At 44.4% G+C, this 16,226-nt stretch overlaps 1 protein-coding gene across 2 annotated transcripts; it reads right to left on the reverse strand.

Annotated features, from left to right (window-relative positions):
* Positions 1-749: 749 nt before the first annotated feature.
* On the reverse strand, positions 750-10,579 carry eno1a (enolase 1a, (alpha)). 2 transcript variants are annotated; one of them, XM_056422891.1, is made up of 12 exons: positions 10,475-10,579; positions 7,899-7,987; positions 5,243-5,338; positions 4,718-4,776; positions 4,270-4,339; positions 3,419-3,552; positions 3,043-3,265; positions 2,403-2,600; positions 1,774-1,975; positions 1,576-1,684; positions 1,372-1,430; positions 750-1,225 (listed from the first exon to the last, which is right to left on the reverse strand). In XM_056422891.1, the coding sequence occupies exons 2-12, from the start codon at positions 7,981-7,983 to the stop codon at positions 1,162-1,164; spliced, it is 1,299 nt and encodes a 432-aa protein (XP_056278866.1). In that variant the 5' UTR covers positions 7,984-7,987; positions 10,475-10,579; the 3' UTR covers positions 750-1,161. The 2 variants fall into 2 exon arrangements, with proteins under 2 accessions (XP_056278866.1, XP_056278867.1); XM_056422892.1 differs by lacking the exons at positions 4,718-4,776; positions 7,899-7,987; positions 10,475-10,579 and adding an exon at positions 5,054-5,111 and having other exon boundaries at positions 5,243-5,331.
* Positions 10,580-16,226: the final 5,647 nt, after the last annotated feature.

The raw sequence follows: 16,226 nt of genomic DNA on the forward strand, positions 1-16,226 counted from the left end.
TTAAGTTTCAGTCTGCTGATGATTTTATGTCCCACCTTGGTGTCACCTTCATTGGCTTTATATTTATATTTCGAACATTCCAATACGTTTGAATGAAGCCCGATAAGATCCTCTTTAATGTTATTTTGGAAGCCCTCTGTCTTTTTCTATCGTGTCTACGAGGATCGTCAGTGAAGTATACTACATACATCTGACCACCAGATGGCGCAAGTCTCAAGGAAACCAAATTAGCAGAATAAGCATTGCAGTTTCATAGAAAGTCACGTATTTTAAGGCTGTAATCGATGCTATGGTATAAAGTAACACATTTGTACTCCTGAACTTTAAGTAAAAACATTGTTAGTCTATTGGAGTGAAAGGATGCGTTGCTCAAGGACATCTGCAGGAGATGAGTGTCACAGGATGCTTATGTTACATATGCTTGGTAGTTTCTTTGTACCTGTGAGTTGTAATACATCTCCTTGGTGATGACTAAACAATGGAGGCAGATTTAGACAGAGCTCAAAGTGAATTGGTGTGGCACTCATGTTTCTGTCTCTCAGTGGCACTCAGATTACATCAAACACACACACATACATACAAACATACACACTGACAAGAGCAGTTATTGAGAAGGCTATATACACCAGACCCTCTGAATCCACAGTGACTATGACAGATTGTTTATATTGATAGCAATTGGTAATCATTATTATCCATGAAGCTCTGCAGTAGTCCCATGACATAACACCTGAATCAGAAAGCTCAACAATGTTTCAAACTATGTTGTTTATTACATATTTCTGCCAACGCTTACAGCAACACAAGACCTTGTCAGGTGCGACACATTGCACGTACGGGACTGTTGCCACTGCTCGAGGCCGAGCCGTACTACAGTTACAGCAGCTCAAACACTCAGTAGAGGACCAAAGATCACTAAAACTCACAAGAAGCTGAACACAACTCACAGTTACAGACACAAACAGGGACCGACACTATTCAGGAGCTAAGTATAGTTGTAGGATGAGCTGTGGCTGTACTGTATAGCTTCTCCACGCTACAGACCACACTTGGACCTTGGATTTCAGCAGTAATCTCTCCATCGTCTCTCCAGACAGGCAGGCAACCTAGTGTGGCGTACACGAGAGGGGAACACACGGAGGCCCATGGAGGTAGACCAGCTCAGATGGGGTGCCTGAAGTTCTGGCCGGCAAAACGGGCCTTGTCGCCGAGCTCCTCTTCAATCCTAGGAGAGAGGGATGACAGTGAGTTAAAATGGATGGATTAATAGTCAGAGACAATTTGCAACGTACTGCCTCTAAGGAGCCCATAACCTATCCTGTTAATAAAGTTGAGTGTAATTGGAGGCACATGTTTTTGGACCGGACTCACCTGAGCAGCTGGTTGTACTTAGCCAAGCGCTCAGACCGGCAGGGTGCACCTGTCTTGATCTGGGAAAAGAATGAAATGAAATATAAGACCCAGTCTGCAACGTTAAAGCGACACCTAGTGTACAGTTTGAAAAGTCCGCTTTAATAAGCTCATCACTGAAGATGCCGAGCCAATTAATGTCACGGTTAGAAGTTGAGGTTTTACCTGCCCAGTGCAGAGACCGACCACCAGGTCAGCGATGAAGGTGTCCTCCGTCTCTCCGGAGCGATGGCTGACCATCACACCCCAGCCGTTGCTCTGGGCCATCTTGCAGCTAAAAGAAACACATTTTAGCCAACGCATACTAGATTTACTTTCTCGGATTTTGCGGAGAAGTTCGATCACACGGTTGCCGACACTCACGCCTGCAGGGACTCTGTGACGGAGCCGATCTGGTTGACTTTAAGCAGCAGGCAGTTGCAGGACTTTTCGGCCACACCCTTGGCGATGCGTTTGGGGTTGGTGACTGTGAGGTCATCTCCCACCACCTGGATGCTGGTACTGGCTGTGAATTTGGCCCACGCCTCCCAGTCATCCTGGTCAAAGGGGTCCTCAATGGACACCACTGTTAAGATAGCGAGTAGGTGAGGGTAATGTTACGGCCAGTTAGAAATTCAACACGTCAGCATTGATGAAGTAGCAACAGCTGTCATTTACAGACGCCGTAAACCTGCAGCAGTTAACTGTTGACCACTTGGTGGCAGCAGAAACACTCTGCTAATGCTCCAATATGTGTCTCGCTTCTAAATGTGAAAGAAGTCAACAGTGGTGTTCTTGAGAGTTTTTGAGAGTGAACCAAAACAGAAACACAAAATGCATCCGGACATACGGTTCTATTTAGTCTCTATTGCATTGACTCGGATGTTGTTTGTACATGTCCTCACATCTTGTTGTGTTGAATCCCCATAATATCTTTAATAGTTGCATCTTTGGAAGCACTGAGCAGCGAGAGTTTTATTGGTGTAAAGAAGAGGATGTGTGCTGAAACCCACCGGGGTAATCTTTGACGAAGCCCCTGTAGAGGTCAGCCAGCTTGTCGGGGGAGATGTAGCGGCTGGGGTCGTCGGGAGACTTGAAGTCCAGGTCGTACTTGCCACCCTTGTAAAACTCAGAGGCAGCCACGTCCATGCCAATCACGATCTTGTCGGTGTAGCCGGCCTTGCCGATGGCTTCCTTCAGCAGCTCCAGAGCTGGGGCAAAAACAACATTCTACGGTCAAAAATGTGACCAAAGAAAATCGAAACACTCACTTTTCACAAATGAGTCACCACTGGAGACTCTGCTCCGGAGGGGCATTTGCCATATCCTCTATCTGACACTGGATTCAGAGGCTGGCAGTCGGTGCATTCGTTTATCAGTTGAGGCCTTAATTTAGAAACCATATGTCGACCCGGAGAGACACGATAAGTGAAGTACTTACTTGAGACGTCCAAGAATGTATTGCTTTCAAGACCCTCCCTTTTGAGTGGTGACCATAACAACTCTATCCGGTCAACTCGCTCCTCAAGAATGAAAACAACCCTACATCAGTATCCTAGAATAACTGGTGGTGCATTCAGCTGGATCTGAACTCTGTTGGTTTGTATTGAAAAGCTTATTGTCAACCGGCTCTGATAAATCGTTTCCTCTCACCTTCCTTGTTCTCCAGGATGTTGGGGGCGAAGCCGCCCTCGTCACCGACATTAGTGGCGTCTTGGCCATATTTCTGCTTGATGACATTCTTCAGGTTGTGGTAGACCTCGGCACCAATGCGCATGGCCTCCTTAAAGCTGCTGGCTCCCACAGGCAGGATCATGAACTCCTGCATGGCCAGCTTGTTGCCGGCATGGGAGCCGCCGTTGATGACGTTGAAGGCCTGAACAGAGGCAGAGAGAATCGGCTTTCAGCTCAATGGACTCAGGACTGAATTTATGATTCTCTGGATCAATTATTAACGGTGCATATTGGCATTTACAGTCTTTCCAAAGTCTGGGGGACATGACTTGGGTCATTGCACCACCGTACTCACAGGGACAGGCAGGATGACTTCAGGGTTCCCAGCCAGGTCAGCGATGTGGCGGTAGAGGGGAACGCCCTTCTCTGCAGCACCAGCCTTGCACACAGCCAGGGACACGCCCAGGATGGCGTTAGCACCAAACTTAGCTGAGGGAGAGAAGATCCAAATATCTAAATATATTGTGTGAACTGCAAATATGGAACATTATTTTCTTCTAATATCTAAATTATTCAGCGAATACATTCCGGGTTAAAGAGGCACAAATCAGTAATGCATGACCTTGAGATAATTATGTGTGAACTGACATTTCTGTTGCAACTACAAAAGTATTTGTCACTGTTCACTATTCCCTAAAATATAGCAGTCAGCAGTTACTTAAGATTTCTGGCACCTTTACTAGCAAGTTTATATCTTAAATCTAAAACATATTAGGTATAGCATTTGTTAGAAGAAAGAACTGTATATGCAACAGATGTTACCTTGTAAAAGTAAATGCTGGTTCCTTTAATGGTGAATAATTTTCACACAGAATTCAGAAACCAAAGAAAAATGGCAGTTTGCAAATAGTGCTCTATATAATAAATGGGAGGGGGGGGGGATTATCAACACTTTTAAGGTAAGAGTGGGCAATATGAATACAATCCTCTTTCATGGAATATACTGTACCATTGTATATATATATACAAATATTAACATGTAGAACATGTTCTGGAAAGTCTACAGATAAACTGTTTATAGATTAAATAACAAGAAGGTATTCTCATCTTGGCAAACCCCTTTGTAGATAGATCTTTACAAATCCAAGGTCACAACTCTACACCGATATGGTCAAGCCAGTTTTAGAACATGAAGTAGCGTCTCACACTTGTTTTCTGTGCCATCCATGTCCAGCATCAGCTGGTCGATCTTGCCCTGATCGGTAACGTCCACATTCTGGAGAAGACAAAACATGACACATGATGAAATAAAAGATGAACTAAGTTTAATTGTGACTCCTCAGATCAAACAGACTGACATGATGATAGGATAATCACAGCATCTCACAATTATATTTATGAAGCTCCGCTAATGCAGTAGTTTATAGAAATTTATATTGTGTGTATTAATGCAAACGTCAAAAAACTACAAGGTCAATATAAAATGGGAACAACAAACAACTTCAAAATCGTACAGTTAGTAATTTGCTATTTTGGTGTGGTCACTTTGTTTTGACTTTTCAAGATACATTCATAATTAGTTCAAGACACTGATCCATTCCTTCGAGGGCTTTGACCCCAACACAGTTATTAGTCAAACAATAAATGGTCCTACCTTGCTGACCAGTGCAGGTGCAATTATTTTATTGATATTCTCAACAGCTTTTGAGACACCTGCAAGGGACAAGCAGACCATAACTGACCCAGAAGGCAGGAGACCATGCAGAGCAGGCGAGACAGGTGACCACAGTGACCCTCATCCAATCGGATGTGCAACAAAATTATTATTTAGCCATCAATGATTGTGTTTTTTATTCGTCTTTTTTTCTTCATTTTAGATCTGTGAACATCTGTTGGCGCCTGTCGGGGTTAGTTTTCCAAAGCCATTCTTCATGCTGCTGTGCAGACCGACGTGTAAGAGACTCATCCTGTTATCTCACACTTTATTTACCTGGTTACACAAAGCAGGGCCAAGAACTCATTTACATATTTAACTGCTCTTTTGACTCCTGACAGGAGGAAGAGAGATGGAGGAAACAGAAATGAAGAAGGAAGCGACGAGGACAGACGACAGAATGCACGGTGGTGTTGAAATGACAGAACAGAGGGTTGAGAGAGAGAATCAGTAACGACGGCTTACCTTTGCCCATGAAGCGCGTCTTGTCATTGTCACGGAGCTCCAGAGCCTCGTAGATGCCTGTGGAGGCACCGCTGGGCACTGCGGCTCTGAAGAGACCTTGGAGACACAGAGGACATGTTGTTACGGTCATGTCTTAAAGAGCAAATGGCTGACTTTGATGAGTGTTGAAACTTAATTTCCCCTGTCGGTCATTACCATGACAGCGAACTGTGTGATACTTTTACATTATGGACTCTGAAGACAAACATGTCTGATGGAGCATTAGGAGTGGGAGGGGCTGCTTGGTATTCAAGGAGCAACGGCAAGTAAAAGACATTAGGGGACGCAATCCAATCAGACAAAAGCATTCCCAACGTTCGTCGTTTTTCTGACCGGAGAGAACCAAAGCATGTGTGGACGTCGTGGTGTTAGCTGTGCGACAGAAGGCTGTGATGCAACAGGGAAAGACTGGGCATGTGCAGTGCATCTGTGAAGGCATGCGAAGCCACGCCCACACATAAAGAGGACATTTTGGACTCAACCAAGTGAGGAGAAAATGGGGATGAGCACTATTCAGTTTGCTCCATGGAGCAGCAGGAAGGGTGTAAGTCTGAGGGGATTTAGGGTTTAGGACCGGGCGCTTAGGCCATGACTTCAGGCTTAGCACATCATCTGCATCAAGACATTACCTAACTGCAGCTGGCTGAGCTGGCCACGCCCATCAGGCTCCAAACTGAGATGTCATCCAGATATAATGTATCTGGATGAAAACCATAACCCAAACACAAAACAAACTAGAATGGGCACTCGATAGAGCGCATACCTTCGCATATCACAAGATTGGGCATTGAATTATGAACATTTTGCCATTAGTTGCATGCCAATTGGATAAAAATTTACCGTGCTATGGTAAAAAGAAGATTTTGACCTTTTCATGACCTTGACCTTTGACCCGATTGATCCCAAAATCTAATCAAATGGTCCCCGGATAATAACCAAACATCCCACCAAATTCCATGCGATTCAAGAAGATGTTGACCTTTTCATGACCTTGACATTTGACCCGATCGATCCCAAAATCTAATCAAATGGTCCCCGGATAATACCCAATCATCCCACCAAATTTCATGCGATTCGGTTTAATACTTTTTGAGTTAGGCGAAAAACACGCATACAAATAAATACGCGGCGATCAAAACATAACCTTCCGCATTTTCAATGCGAAGGTAACTAGAGGATACATCAGTAATAGTGACTGTAGATGCCCTATTATTATCACAGCTACTGGATCTACAATGTTCTAATGACAACCAGAGGAAGTTCTCTAGTTTGACTGTCTGTGATTGAGCGGCAAACTGGTTACATAAGACCCCAAAAGAGTGAAGACAAGCTCTGGGTGAAGCACACTCGCTTTGGTATGTGCTGGTAATGATGCCAAAACAAGTCAAGAAAAAGAAATAAGGTTATATTTACAGTAAACTTGAGAGTTTAACTAACTAAAGACAACTGGGCTGCAGAATAAAGCGGTCGAGTTCCAGCCAATGCATTCAAGGTCGTTGTCGCCTGTTCCACTCACGTCCACGTCGCTGGTCATTGAGGCTGCTTCATTAACATTCTCAGGACATTTCATTTGGTTGAGCTGGTCTTTTGTTTTAGCTCGCCGGAAAACTCAAATCCCACAGTCAGGCCATTAGTTAAATGAATGAATTGAACTAAACTGGAGGCAGACGTGTCCAACATTGCAGAGTTTAGATGTTTACTGTCCAGCAGCTTTATTATGTAAATCAGGCATACATCAGGTGAAGAGCGGTGTGCTGGAGATTTATACTAAATCACTGTATCAAGGATTCAGCTTCGCTCATGGGTTTGCTCGTGCAGACTGTAGGAGCTATCTGTGCTGCCAACCAGGAACCATTAGAGTAACGGAGGGCTGGAAGGGCAGCGAGATATATTACAGGAGCTATTTTCACCATCGGAGCGGATCCAGTCTGGGCCTGCCGACACCGTCGACAACGCACTGGCTTCACCATCCTGATCTACAACTTTACCAGCTAGATCATCGAGCACGACTCAAAACAAGTATGAAGCTTTGCTTCCAATACAATGTCCGTACATCAGCATTCTACATCCTGGAAAGTAATTACATGTTTTCAACTAGAATGGGCACTCGGTAGAGCGCATACCTTCGCATATCATAAGATTGGGCATTGAATTATGAACATTTTGGCATTAGTTGCATGCCAATTGGACAAAAATGTATCGTGCTATGGTAAAAAAAAGAGTTTGACCTTTCCATGACCTTGACCTTTGACCAGATTGATCCCAAAATCTAATCAAATGGCCCCCGGATAATAACCAATCATCCCACCAAATTTCATGCAATTCAAGAACATTTTGACCTGTTCATGACCCTTGACCTTTGACCCGATCGATCCCAAAATCTAATCAACTGGTCCCCGGATAATAAACAATCATCCCACCAAATTTCATGCGATTCGGTTCAATACTTTTTGAGTTTTGCGAATAACACGCATACACGCATACAAATAAATAAATAAATAAATGAATAAATAAATAAATACACGGCGATCAAAACATAACCTTCCGGCATTTTCAATGTGAAGGTAATAACTGGTTAAACAAGCCCAATAAGTACATGAATACATATATACAGTACCTTTCTTGGTGTACAGATCAACCTCCACTGTGGGGTTGCCACGGGAGTCAAAAATCTCACGAGCGTGAATCTTGAGGATAGACATGGTTCTGGAGATGAAACGAGAGAGAGAAGACATCAGTATAAAGCTGCTCCACACCGAGCTGACCGACGGTTACACCGTCACCTGGAGTCAAAACAGTGAGTTGGCAATAGTGTAAACGCTCAATGACACAAGCAGGATGAACAGTAATCCAATGTAAAGCTTCAATGAATGAATTATCCAACTAAACATGTGTGAGCTGGCCACCTGAACCAACTGATGTAGGCTGACCAGGATAGCTGATATGTTAGTCACAGGAAGGTGTGGCTCATGCAGCACAAAAAAGAAGAAGAAATCTCTGCAGGTCTTTTCAGTTTACTTAATGCAGCAGATTACCAAACTTTGCAAAATTATCAGCAAAACTGAGTTGAGCGCATTACTTTCAAAGCTCTTGATAACAGCTGTGAAAGGTCAGTGGAAAGAACAGTGGGTGAATGACTTGGCAAAATACACATTTGGTCCAAGTTGTGCTGTGATGGGAGGAGTTAAAGAGACAATAGAGGCGCAATCTCGCTGAGCCTTTGTTATCTTTCTTGTGATAAGTCCAAGAGTGGAGGACGGAGAAGGTTCTCGGCCAGACGGTCCGGCCATGACACCTGCAGCGCCGCCGATTTAGTGCTTTGATCCGACTTACTTTGTATGCATGCCCTAACTTTCCCCTCTACCAGCCCTGAACACATGAATGAACTTTGAGTGCAGCATCCAGAGTTAAACTGTGTCTACAGCAGAATCAATAGAAATGCATCTACTAAACACACACACTGACCTCTTTAAGCTAAATGGAAATATGTTATAGTTTAGTAACACTCATAGTCCCTGATTTAAATAACTTCACCAAGTTCAGGCAAAAATGCCCACAATATGTTGGATATGAATTGATTCCTGAGATTGTAAGAATACATATCCTCATTTTATGAGATCATAAACTAAATAGCTTTTGGATGTTTTTTGTACAAAATAAACTATTTGAAGAATTGGGATGTATACCAGGTGGGGACAGAGTGCCTGCCCCAAGCGAAGGAGTTCAAGTATCTCGGGGTCTTGTTCACGAGTGAGGGTAAGAAATGTGTTTCCTCCGTAGGGTGGCCGGGCTCAGCCTTAGAGATAGGGTACGGAGCTCGGACATCAGGAGGGAGCTTGGAGTCGAGCCGCTACTCCTTCGCATCGAAAGGAGTCAGCTGAGGTGGTTCGGGCATCTGATTCGGATGCCTCCTGGACGCCTCCCGTTAGAGGTTTTCCAGGCACGTCCTACTGGGAGGAGACCCCGGGGAAGACCCAGGACACGCTGGAGAGATTACATCTCCCGGCTGGCCTGGGAACGCCTCGGGATCCCCCAGAATGAGCTGGAAAGTGTCGCGGGCGAGAGGGAAGTCTGGGTCAACCTGCTGGGTCTGCTGCCCCCGCGACCCGACCCCGGAATAAGCGGATGAGAATGGATGGATGGATGGATGTATACTTTTCTTTTCTGACATTTTATAGATGATTAATTATTCATGGTGAAATTAGTCGGCAGATTGTTCAATAATGCAAATATTTTTTATAGATTTCCCAAAGTAACTAAGTAGTATAAACACTATTTAAGTCACATGTACAGTCAATTAAATTCAGATATTGTTGCTACCAGATCATTGCAAAAGTTGAGAGCAAGGAGCTAAGCTGGCAGCACAAAATGGAACCCAAAGTTAAATAAATAATTGAGATTTGATACCCGACAAGGTTGGGCATGTACATTCGGCTTAATCCTCATTCAGGCTGCATTAGGATCTACCAGCCAGCCACAACTGACTGTTAATAACCAGTGTTGTCTTTTTCTACATTAACAATCCCTTTAAAACTGCAGTAATAAAATACTAACACTGTAACTAACTAAGTGACTTGTTAAAAGTATCTTCTTTGAGTCAGCAAAGTGGACTAATGACTACCCATCCCATAGAGACACGCAGAGTGTATCTTACTGTATTTTTCCTACAAATGGCGACACACCCCCACGGCGGCTGCGACTGCGATCAACTGGTATTCAGCAGGAGCTGCACGCAGCAGCCTCTCTCCCAGCATCACGACCTTGAAGGCCCCGGACGAAAAGGACTCGAGAGGATCTCGAACACACGGTGGAGACCGCTCGGAGTCGGACTTGCAACTTGACGCCCTTTCCCCCCACAGACCCTGCAGCTCTAAATGGAGTGACATGTCGCCAGTTGACGGTCTGGTTTTAAAAATAGACGGTGAGCTACACACTACTCCATCCTGCAAACCACAAAACCAGTAAAAGGGGAATTAACTGACGCGAATAATCAACGACTATAAAGTGTCAGCTCACACAAGGACTCTTTGAGGTTACCGTCGAGGATGAGGAACGGCATTTACACATTTAAAAAAGAAGACAAGTTATTTATAACAACGCACTGTCTTAGAACAGACTCGTTCAAAATCAATAGATGTTATTCTTCACAAAAAACGGTCACATGAAAAGAAGAATTAAGGATATCAAAGTTACCTTTTCCGGGCCTAACTGTGTGCAAGGACGGTGCTGTCTCACTCTCTCTCGCGCAGGCAGAGAAGGCGCTCGTGACGCTCTGTGCTCGCTCCTAAGTGAACGGAATCAGGAAGTGGCGAAGCAGCGGAGCGACGCCATTGGCTGGATCAGGAAGCAGCGGAGCAGCGGAGCAACGCCATTGGCTGCCACCGACTCACGAGGCAGACCAGTGCGTGGAAGGACGCACGTTCACCAATATCTCATCCGGACAGACTTCACATCTCAAAGGGAGCACGAGGGGAATGCGGATGTTTTTAATATTTGCAAAGCATCGTTTTTAATAATCACAAAATATATATATTTTTAAATACGGAGATAAATAATGTAGTATTTGAGGTGAACTGTGGGGAATGTAGTATTTGTTTTCGCATGAGGATGAAAGAGGCAGTATGCGGAAAGATGACGCATTTTGCGTACGTGCAGATGAACAGGCAGGGATCTCCAATGCAGTGGTTCGTCGTTGGTCACATGTCATTTGCGGTCACGTTTTTTGGGACTGACCTCTGTTTTTTCCATTACGAATATTAGAAAAAGGGTGTGTGCTTTTCTCACAACGATAAAACATTCACATGGTGCGACGATTTACGTGTTGAAAGATGTCTAGACATTTGAAGTAAAACTGATACAAATAAACTAGACCTGTTTTGGTTTCAACGGGCTTTTAATAATGATATGTCGTGTTTTACAGAACGTGTTTCATATAATATATAGTCAACTAAATACTAATGAAACACATATGATTATGGGATGCTATATGATCTAAAAACCTTTTCTTTTCAACTAAATGCATCCCAGATGCAATCTAAATATAGAAAATTCTAATCGGCAGATCACCAGATAGTGATACATTGGACACTGTGTTAAAATACGCTGTGATCTGCCCATTTAAAAATGTATATGTTGTATATAAACACTTTAATTTGCCTTACGTTATTGTTAGTATTGGAACATTCATTGGGCTCATTGACAAACGAAGGTTATATATATATATATGTACTTGGCTTGCATTTGCAGGATTGTTTGCCACCTCTTAGTATTTGAAGAGGGAATGCACTGGTAGTGTATGTGGACATTGCAGTAATGAATCTCAACATGAGTGAATACAATGTTTCCCACGCATGTGTCTCATCTTCACAGGACATGGGGTTCATGCGGCTGCGCAGTGCACTGAATGCAGCATCCGTGACAGATCAGAGCTGCCGGGGCTTCGCAGTGATGAAAGCTTTCTGCAGTGACCTTGAGCCTCTTGTCAGTGTTAAATCCAACTGCGCCATCTGCTGCCCACATGCTCTCATTACAATGTCAACAAGTGCCTCCAGAAGACACGTTTGAAAGTTTAATTTCATTATAGATGTAAGGAGAGGGGAATTTATTGATGCAGTATTTGTATCCAGTGCCCCCCTTACACAAAGTATGTTTATTTAAAGTTGTAATCGAACATATAAAAAAAAGGACAATATAAGTCCTGCATTGAAAGTACATAAGTATTATCATTAAAAAAATACTTAATGTATCAAAAGTGAAATAACTCATTATGCAGAAGGGCACCTTTCAGTGTTATATCATTAGACTAGTGGATCATTATTCGTGATGTGATAATGTGTGAGCAGTATTTTGATGTTCAAGTTGATTGAAGTACATTTAACTAATACAGTTCACATACTGTTAAAATAATGCATTACATTATGTATACCGATCATATGTTATATATCAGACACAAATAGTGCTGTTGTGGCAACCCGGGGGACTTTGAAGGGAAGATTCAGAATAAAATCAGGAGACTCAGTCGTAAAGTAACATAAAGTTTCGTTTAATAGAACGAGAAGGGAAAAGGGGGGGATGGGTTTAGAAAGTCAACAAAGGATTCCTCCCGGTCGGGGTCTTTGGCCTTCGATCTCACGCCGTTGTGAGACAGTTTATTCTTCCCGTGCGGACAGAGCAGAGGAGAGAGTTCTCTGTTACCTCCTGGCCTCGGCAGCTCCTCTCCGGAGGGTCCAACGATCCTTGTCGTCCTCTCCTCTCCCTGATGCTTTCCAGTGCAGAAAATATATGCGCCCTCTAATCACCTGATGGGCTGCAGGTGTGACCACTTCCATGTGCCCGTTGGCTGCAGCTCCTGCACTGGGAAGTACTCTCCCTGGATCACCTCCCCCAACCTGAGTTTAGGTTTCCGCCCCCGCTGCTTGGCTTTACCCCTTGGTTTGCCACACTGTAAAGAATACAAAGATGAGTGATGAGCATGTTATTTTTAGTAATGAGCCTTCTTTTTGCCAGCAGACATTATGACTTGTCATAATAGGAAAAACACACGTTACTCCTATAAGTATTGCTCAATTGTATTCAGGTTTCCCAGTAAGTCGTGACAGTGTGACAGTGACCCAGTATGCATTACATTACATTACATGTCATTTAGCAGACGCTTTTATCCAAAGCGACTTACAATAAGTGCATTCAACCAAGAGTACAAACTCAGAACAACAAGAATCCTGAAAGTAAAATTTCTTCAAGAAAGTCAAACTACAAAAGTACCATAAGTCTAAGTACCAGGCCATTTAAGTGCCACTGAATTGCTAATCTGTGTTCTAATCCAGATATAGTCAGAAAAGATGTGTTTTTAGTTTCCGGCGGAAGATTGGAGACTTTCTGCTGTCCTGATGTCAGTGGGGAGCTCATTCCACCACTGAGGAGCCAGGACAGCAAGCAGTCTTGATTTGGAGTGATTAGCTCGAAGTGCAGGAGTCACAAGTCGATTGGTTGATGCCAGGCGGAGCGAACGTGCCGGGGTGTACGGTTTGACCATATCCCGGATGTCGACGGGGCCCGATCCATTCGAAGCATGGTACGCAAGAACCAATGTTTTGAAGCGGATGCGGGCAGCCACCGGTAACCAGTGGAGGGAGCGGAGGAGCGGAGTGGTGTGGGTGAATTTCGGGAGGCTGAAGACCAGTCGAGCTGCTGCATTCTGGATGAGCTGCAGAGGTCGGATGGCCTTAGCGGGTAGACCAGCCAGGAGGGAGTTGCAGTAGTCAAGGCGTGAAATGACCAGAGCCTGGACCAGAACCTGTGCCACCTTCTGAGTAAGAAGAGGACGTATTCTCCTGATGTTGTGCAGCATGTACCTAGAGGAACGTGTTGTCGCAGTAATGTTGGCCGTCAGGGAGAGTTGACTGTCGAGTGTCACCCCTACCAGGAAAACTAGCACAATACCAGGACCCTGAAACTCAAGCAGCTAAATGGAATTCAGCCATCTTTGATATTGTATCCACCCGTTTACTGTCAAAATGTCTTCTGTTAAAAAAAACAATGCTTGAATAAAAAAGTGACAGTGCTCTAAAACCTGCATACATTTTCTGACATTAACCCTTAAAACTCTTCCGTCTCATGGCTCTTTCTACTGGCTATCAAATAATATTATTTAACTTTATTGATATATCACCTTTAAAAACAGAGTGAACAACATACTTTGACTGACAAGACAGCAAAGACAGCAAAGGCAAGGCAATCAAACAGGAAGCTCAACAGTGAGGCCTAACTAGGGTTGGGTACCGAAAAGCGATGCCAATATGGCACCGGTTCCTATACGACTGGTGCCAACTGGACCGAAATGCAACGCCTGAGCCGATTGAAATTGACCAAACCGATGATGACAAGAGCAGTCTTAACTCAGATTAGTGCCGTAATGTTGATTGCTAGTCTTGCATTCCTAAAAGTAGGCCAACAAATAATAAATCAGCCATATTAAAACAGACCCATGTGACCTTTATTAGAAAGTGAGAACGAGATAGTTAGACAAAAGGATTAACGCTCTCTTGGTTATTTTAGCTTAGCACAAAGACTAGACACAGGGGGAAACAGTTATCTTGTCTCTGGCCAAATGTAAAAAATGTCACAGTAATATTTATCTTTGCTGAATGTACCTCCTGCCTGTAACCTGTGGCTATTTCTAATCCTAATCCTAATGCCGGCATCAGCACTGTCCCTCTGCTAATCTGTTGATCAATATTATAAAGCTGTACCAGGATGAGATGAAGCATAACAGAGTTGCTGATCTGTAGCATGTAGCTGTAAGTCCATTCAAAGCATTTCCCCATAACCAGAAGCACATGCCCTTTCTGATGTCAGGCAGCCTGGGAGGAGGGAAAGAAGCCAGAGTGAGAGCTGCTTTGCTGCATATTCTTTAGAATGTGGCTGTATATGAGCTCCTTCATCTCCGCCCTCTGGCTCCAACAAATCCTCTATTGGGAGTCTACACCGGCCATTCTTATTCTAATACCCAAGTGTGGTGTTCTTTCAGGAGAAGTAGCGTCCCTGTTTATTAGGAACACACGAAGGAATTTGTTTGAGTTACTTAAACCAAAAAAGAACATTCAAACAAAAGTGGCGTGCAAATCCCACTTCCTTTCCCTTTGGATGCTGTTTATGTCCCACCAACTGTTCCTGACTAACATATTTACAATGTTTCATCTTGAGGACACACTGATCACATTCCCTCTCTCTTTCTCCCCTCAGAGAGGTCTGGGCTCATACAGCTTTACAATTTTTTCCTTCATCTGTTTGGTCACGCTGATCTACATCTGGCTGGTGGTATGAGATCTTAAATATATTGAAACTTGATGTGTGCACTACATGCAGCCTCAGAGAGGTGTGAATGGGTGTGTGGCAGTGAGCTGTGTTTTGGCTCGGCTGCAGAGTGGGTGTGGTTCAGGGAACGCTGTCGGGACCAGGTCTAATTGGCTGCAGCTAGTGGGGGATTGTTAATCACTCCTCCGGTAGCCCGCCACAGTTACGTGGACGTACGCAAGGCGATGATGGATTGGCTGGATCTGACCCCAGAGGATCTCTACGCTCAGCTATTGACCAAGTGATACGAATTGATAGTCAGCTGGTGCGCCCTGGCGTAGCGCAGTCATATCCGCACTTTACATTGATTAGGGACCGACTGTACTGAGCTGTGACGCTCAGACAGTACAAGAAAACATCCAGGTGCTGGTGCTCACTATAACCTGATGGCTGGGATACGATAAAACCCTGGACCGGATAATGACCCGATTATATTGGTTGGGCGGACGTGCGCCATTGGCGTGCGTCCTAGCCGGAGTCTCAATTGGCAAACCACCCGGCCATTCCAAGGGCGCCTTTGCGTCCTCTGCCATTAATGGAGGTTCCATTCGAGCGAATTGCTATGGACCTCATCGGGCCATTTCACTGGAGTGCAGGCAGATATCGCTTTGAGTTTGTCCTCGTGGATTACCCAACACGATATCCGGAGGTGGTGCCATTGCGCAACATTTCTGCAAAGAGTGTCGCCAGGCGCTGTTTCAGATTATCTCCCGAGATTCTGATTTACCAGGGTACCCAGTTCATGTCAAGAACACAGAGAACTTTACGGGTCACTGGGCATCAAGTCTATTCGGACCAGTGTGTACCACCCACAGACCGACGTTCTGGTGGAGCGTCTGAATAAGACTTTGAAGTCCATGATCCGTAAATGGATTAATGATGATGAATGCAATTGGGATAAATGGCTTAAATCTCTGTCTGCAGTACGGGAGGTTCCCCAGGCCTCCATGGGATTTTCTCCCTTTGAACTGTTGTTCGGCAGGACTCCGCGGGGGGTGAGCACCAGTAAAAACGAGATCCAACACGCCCTAGACCTGCGAGCAAAGCTACACATACTGGGTCAGCTGTCATGTGAGAATTTGCTCCAGGCCCA

Source organism: Pseudoliparis swirei, chromosome 9, assembly GCF_029220125.1.
Source record: "Pseudoliparis swirei isolate HS2019 ecotype Mariana Trench chromosome 9, NWPU_hadal_v1, whole genome shotgun sequence".
Lineage (NCBI taxonomy): Eukaryota > Metazoa > Chordata > Actinopteri > Perciformes > Liparidae > Pseudoliparis > Pseudoliparis swirei.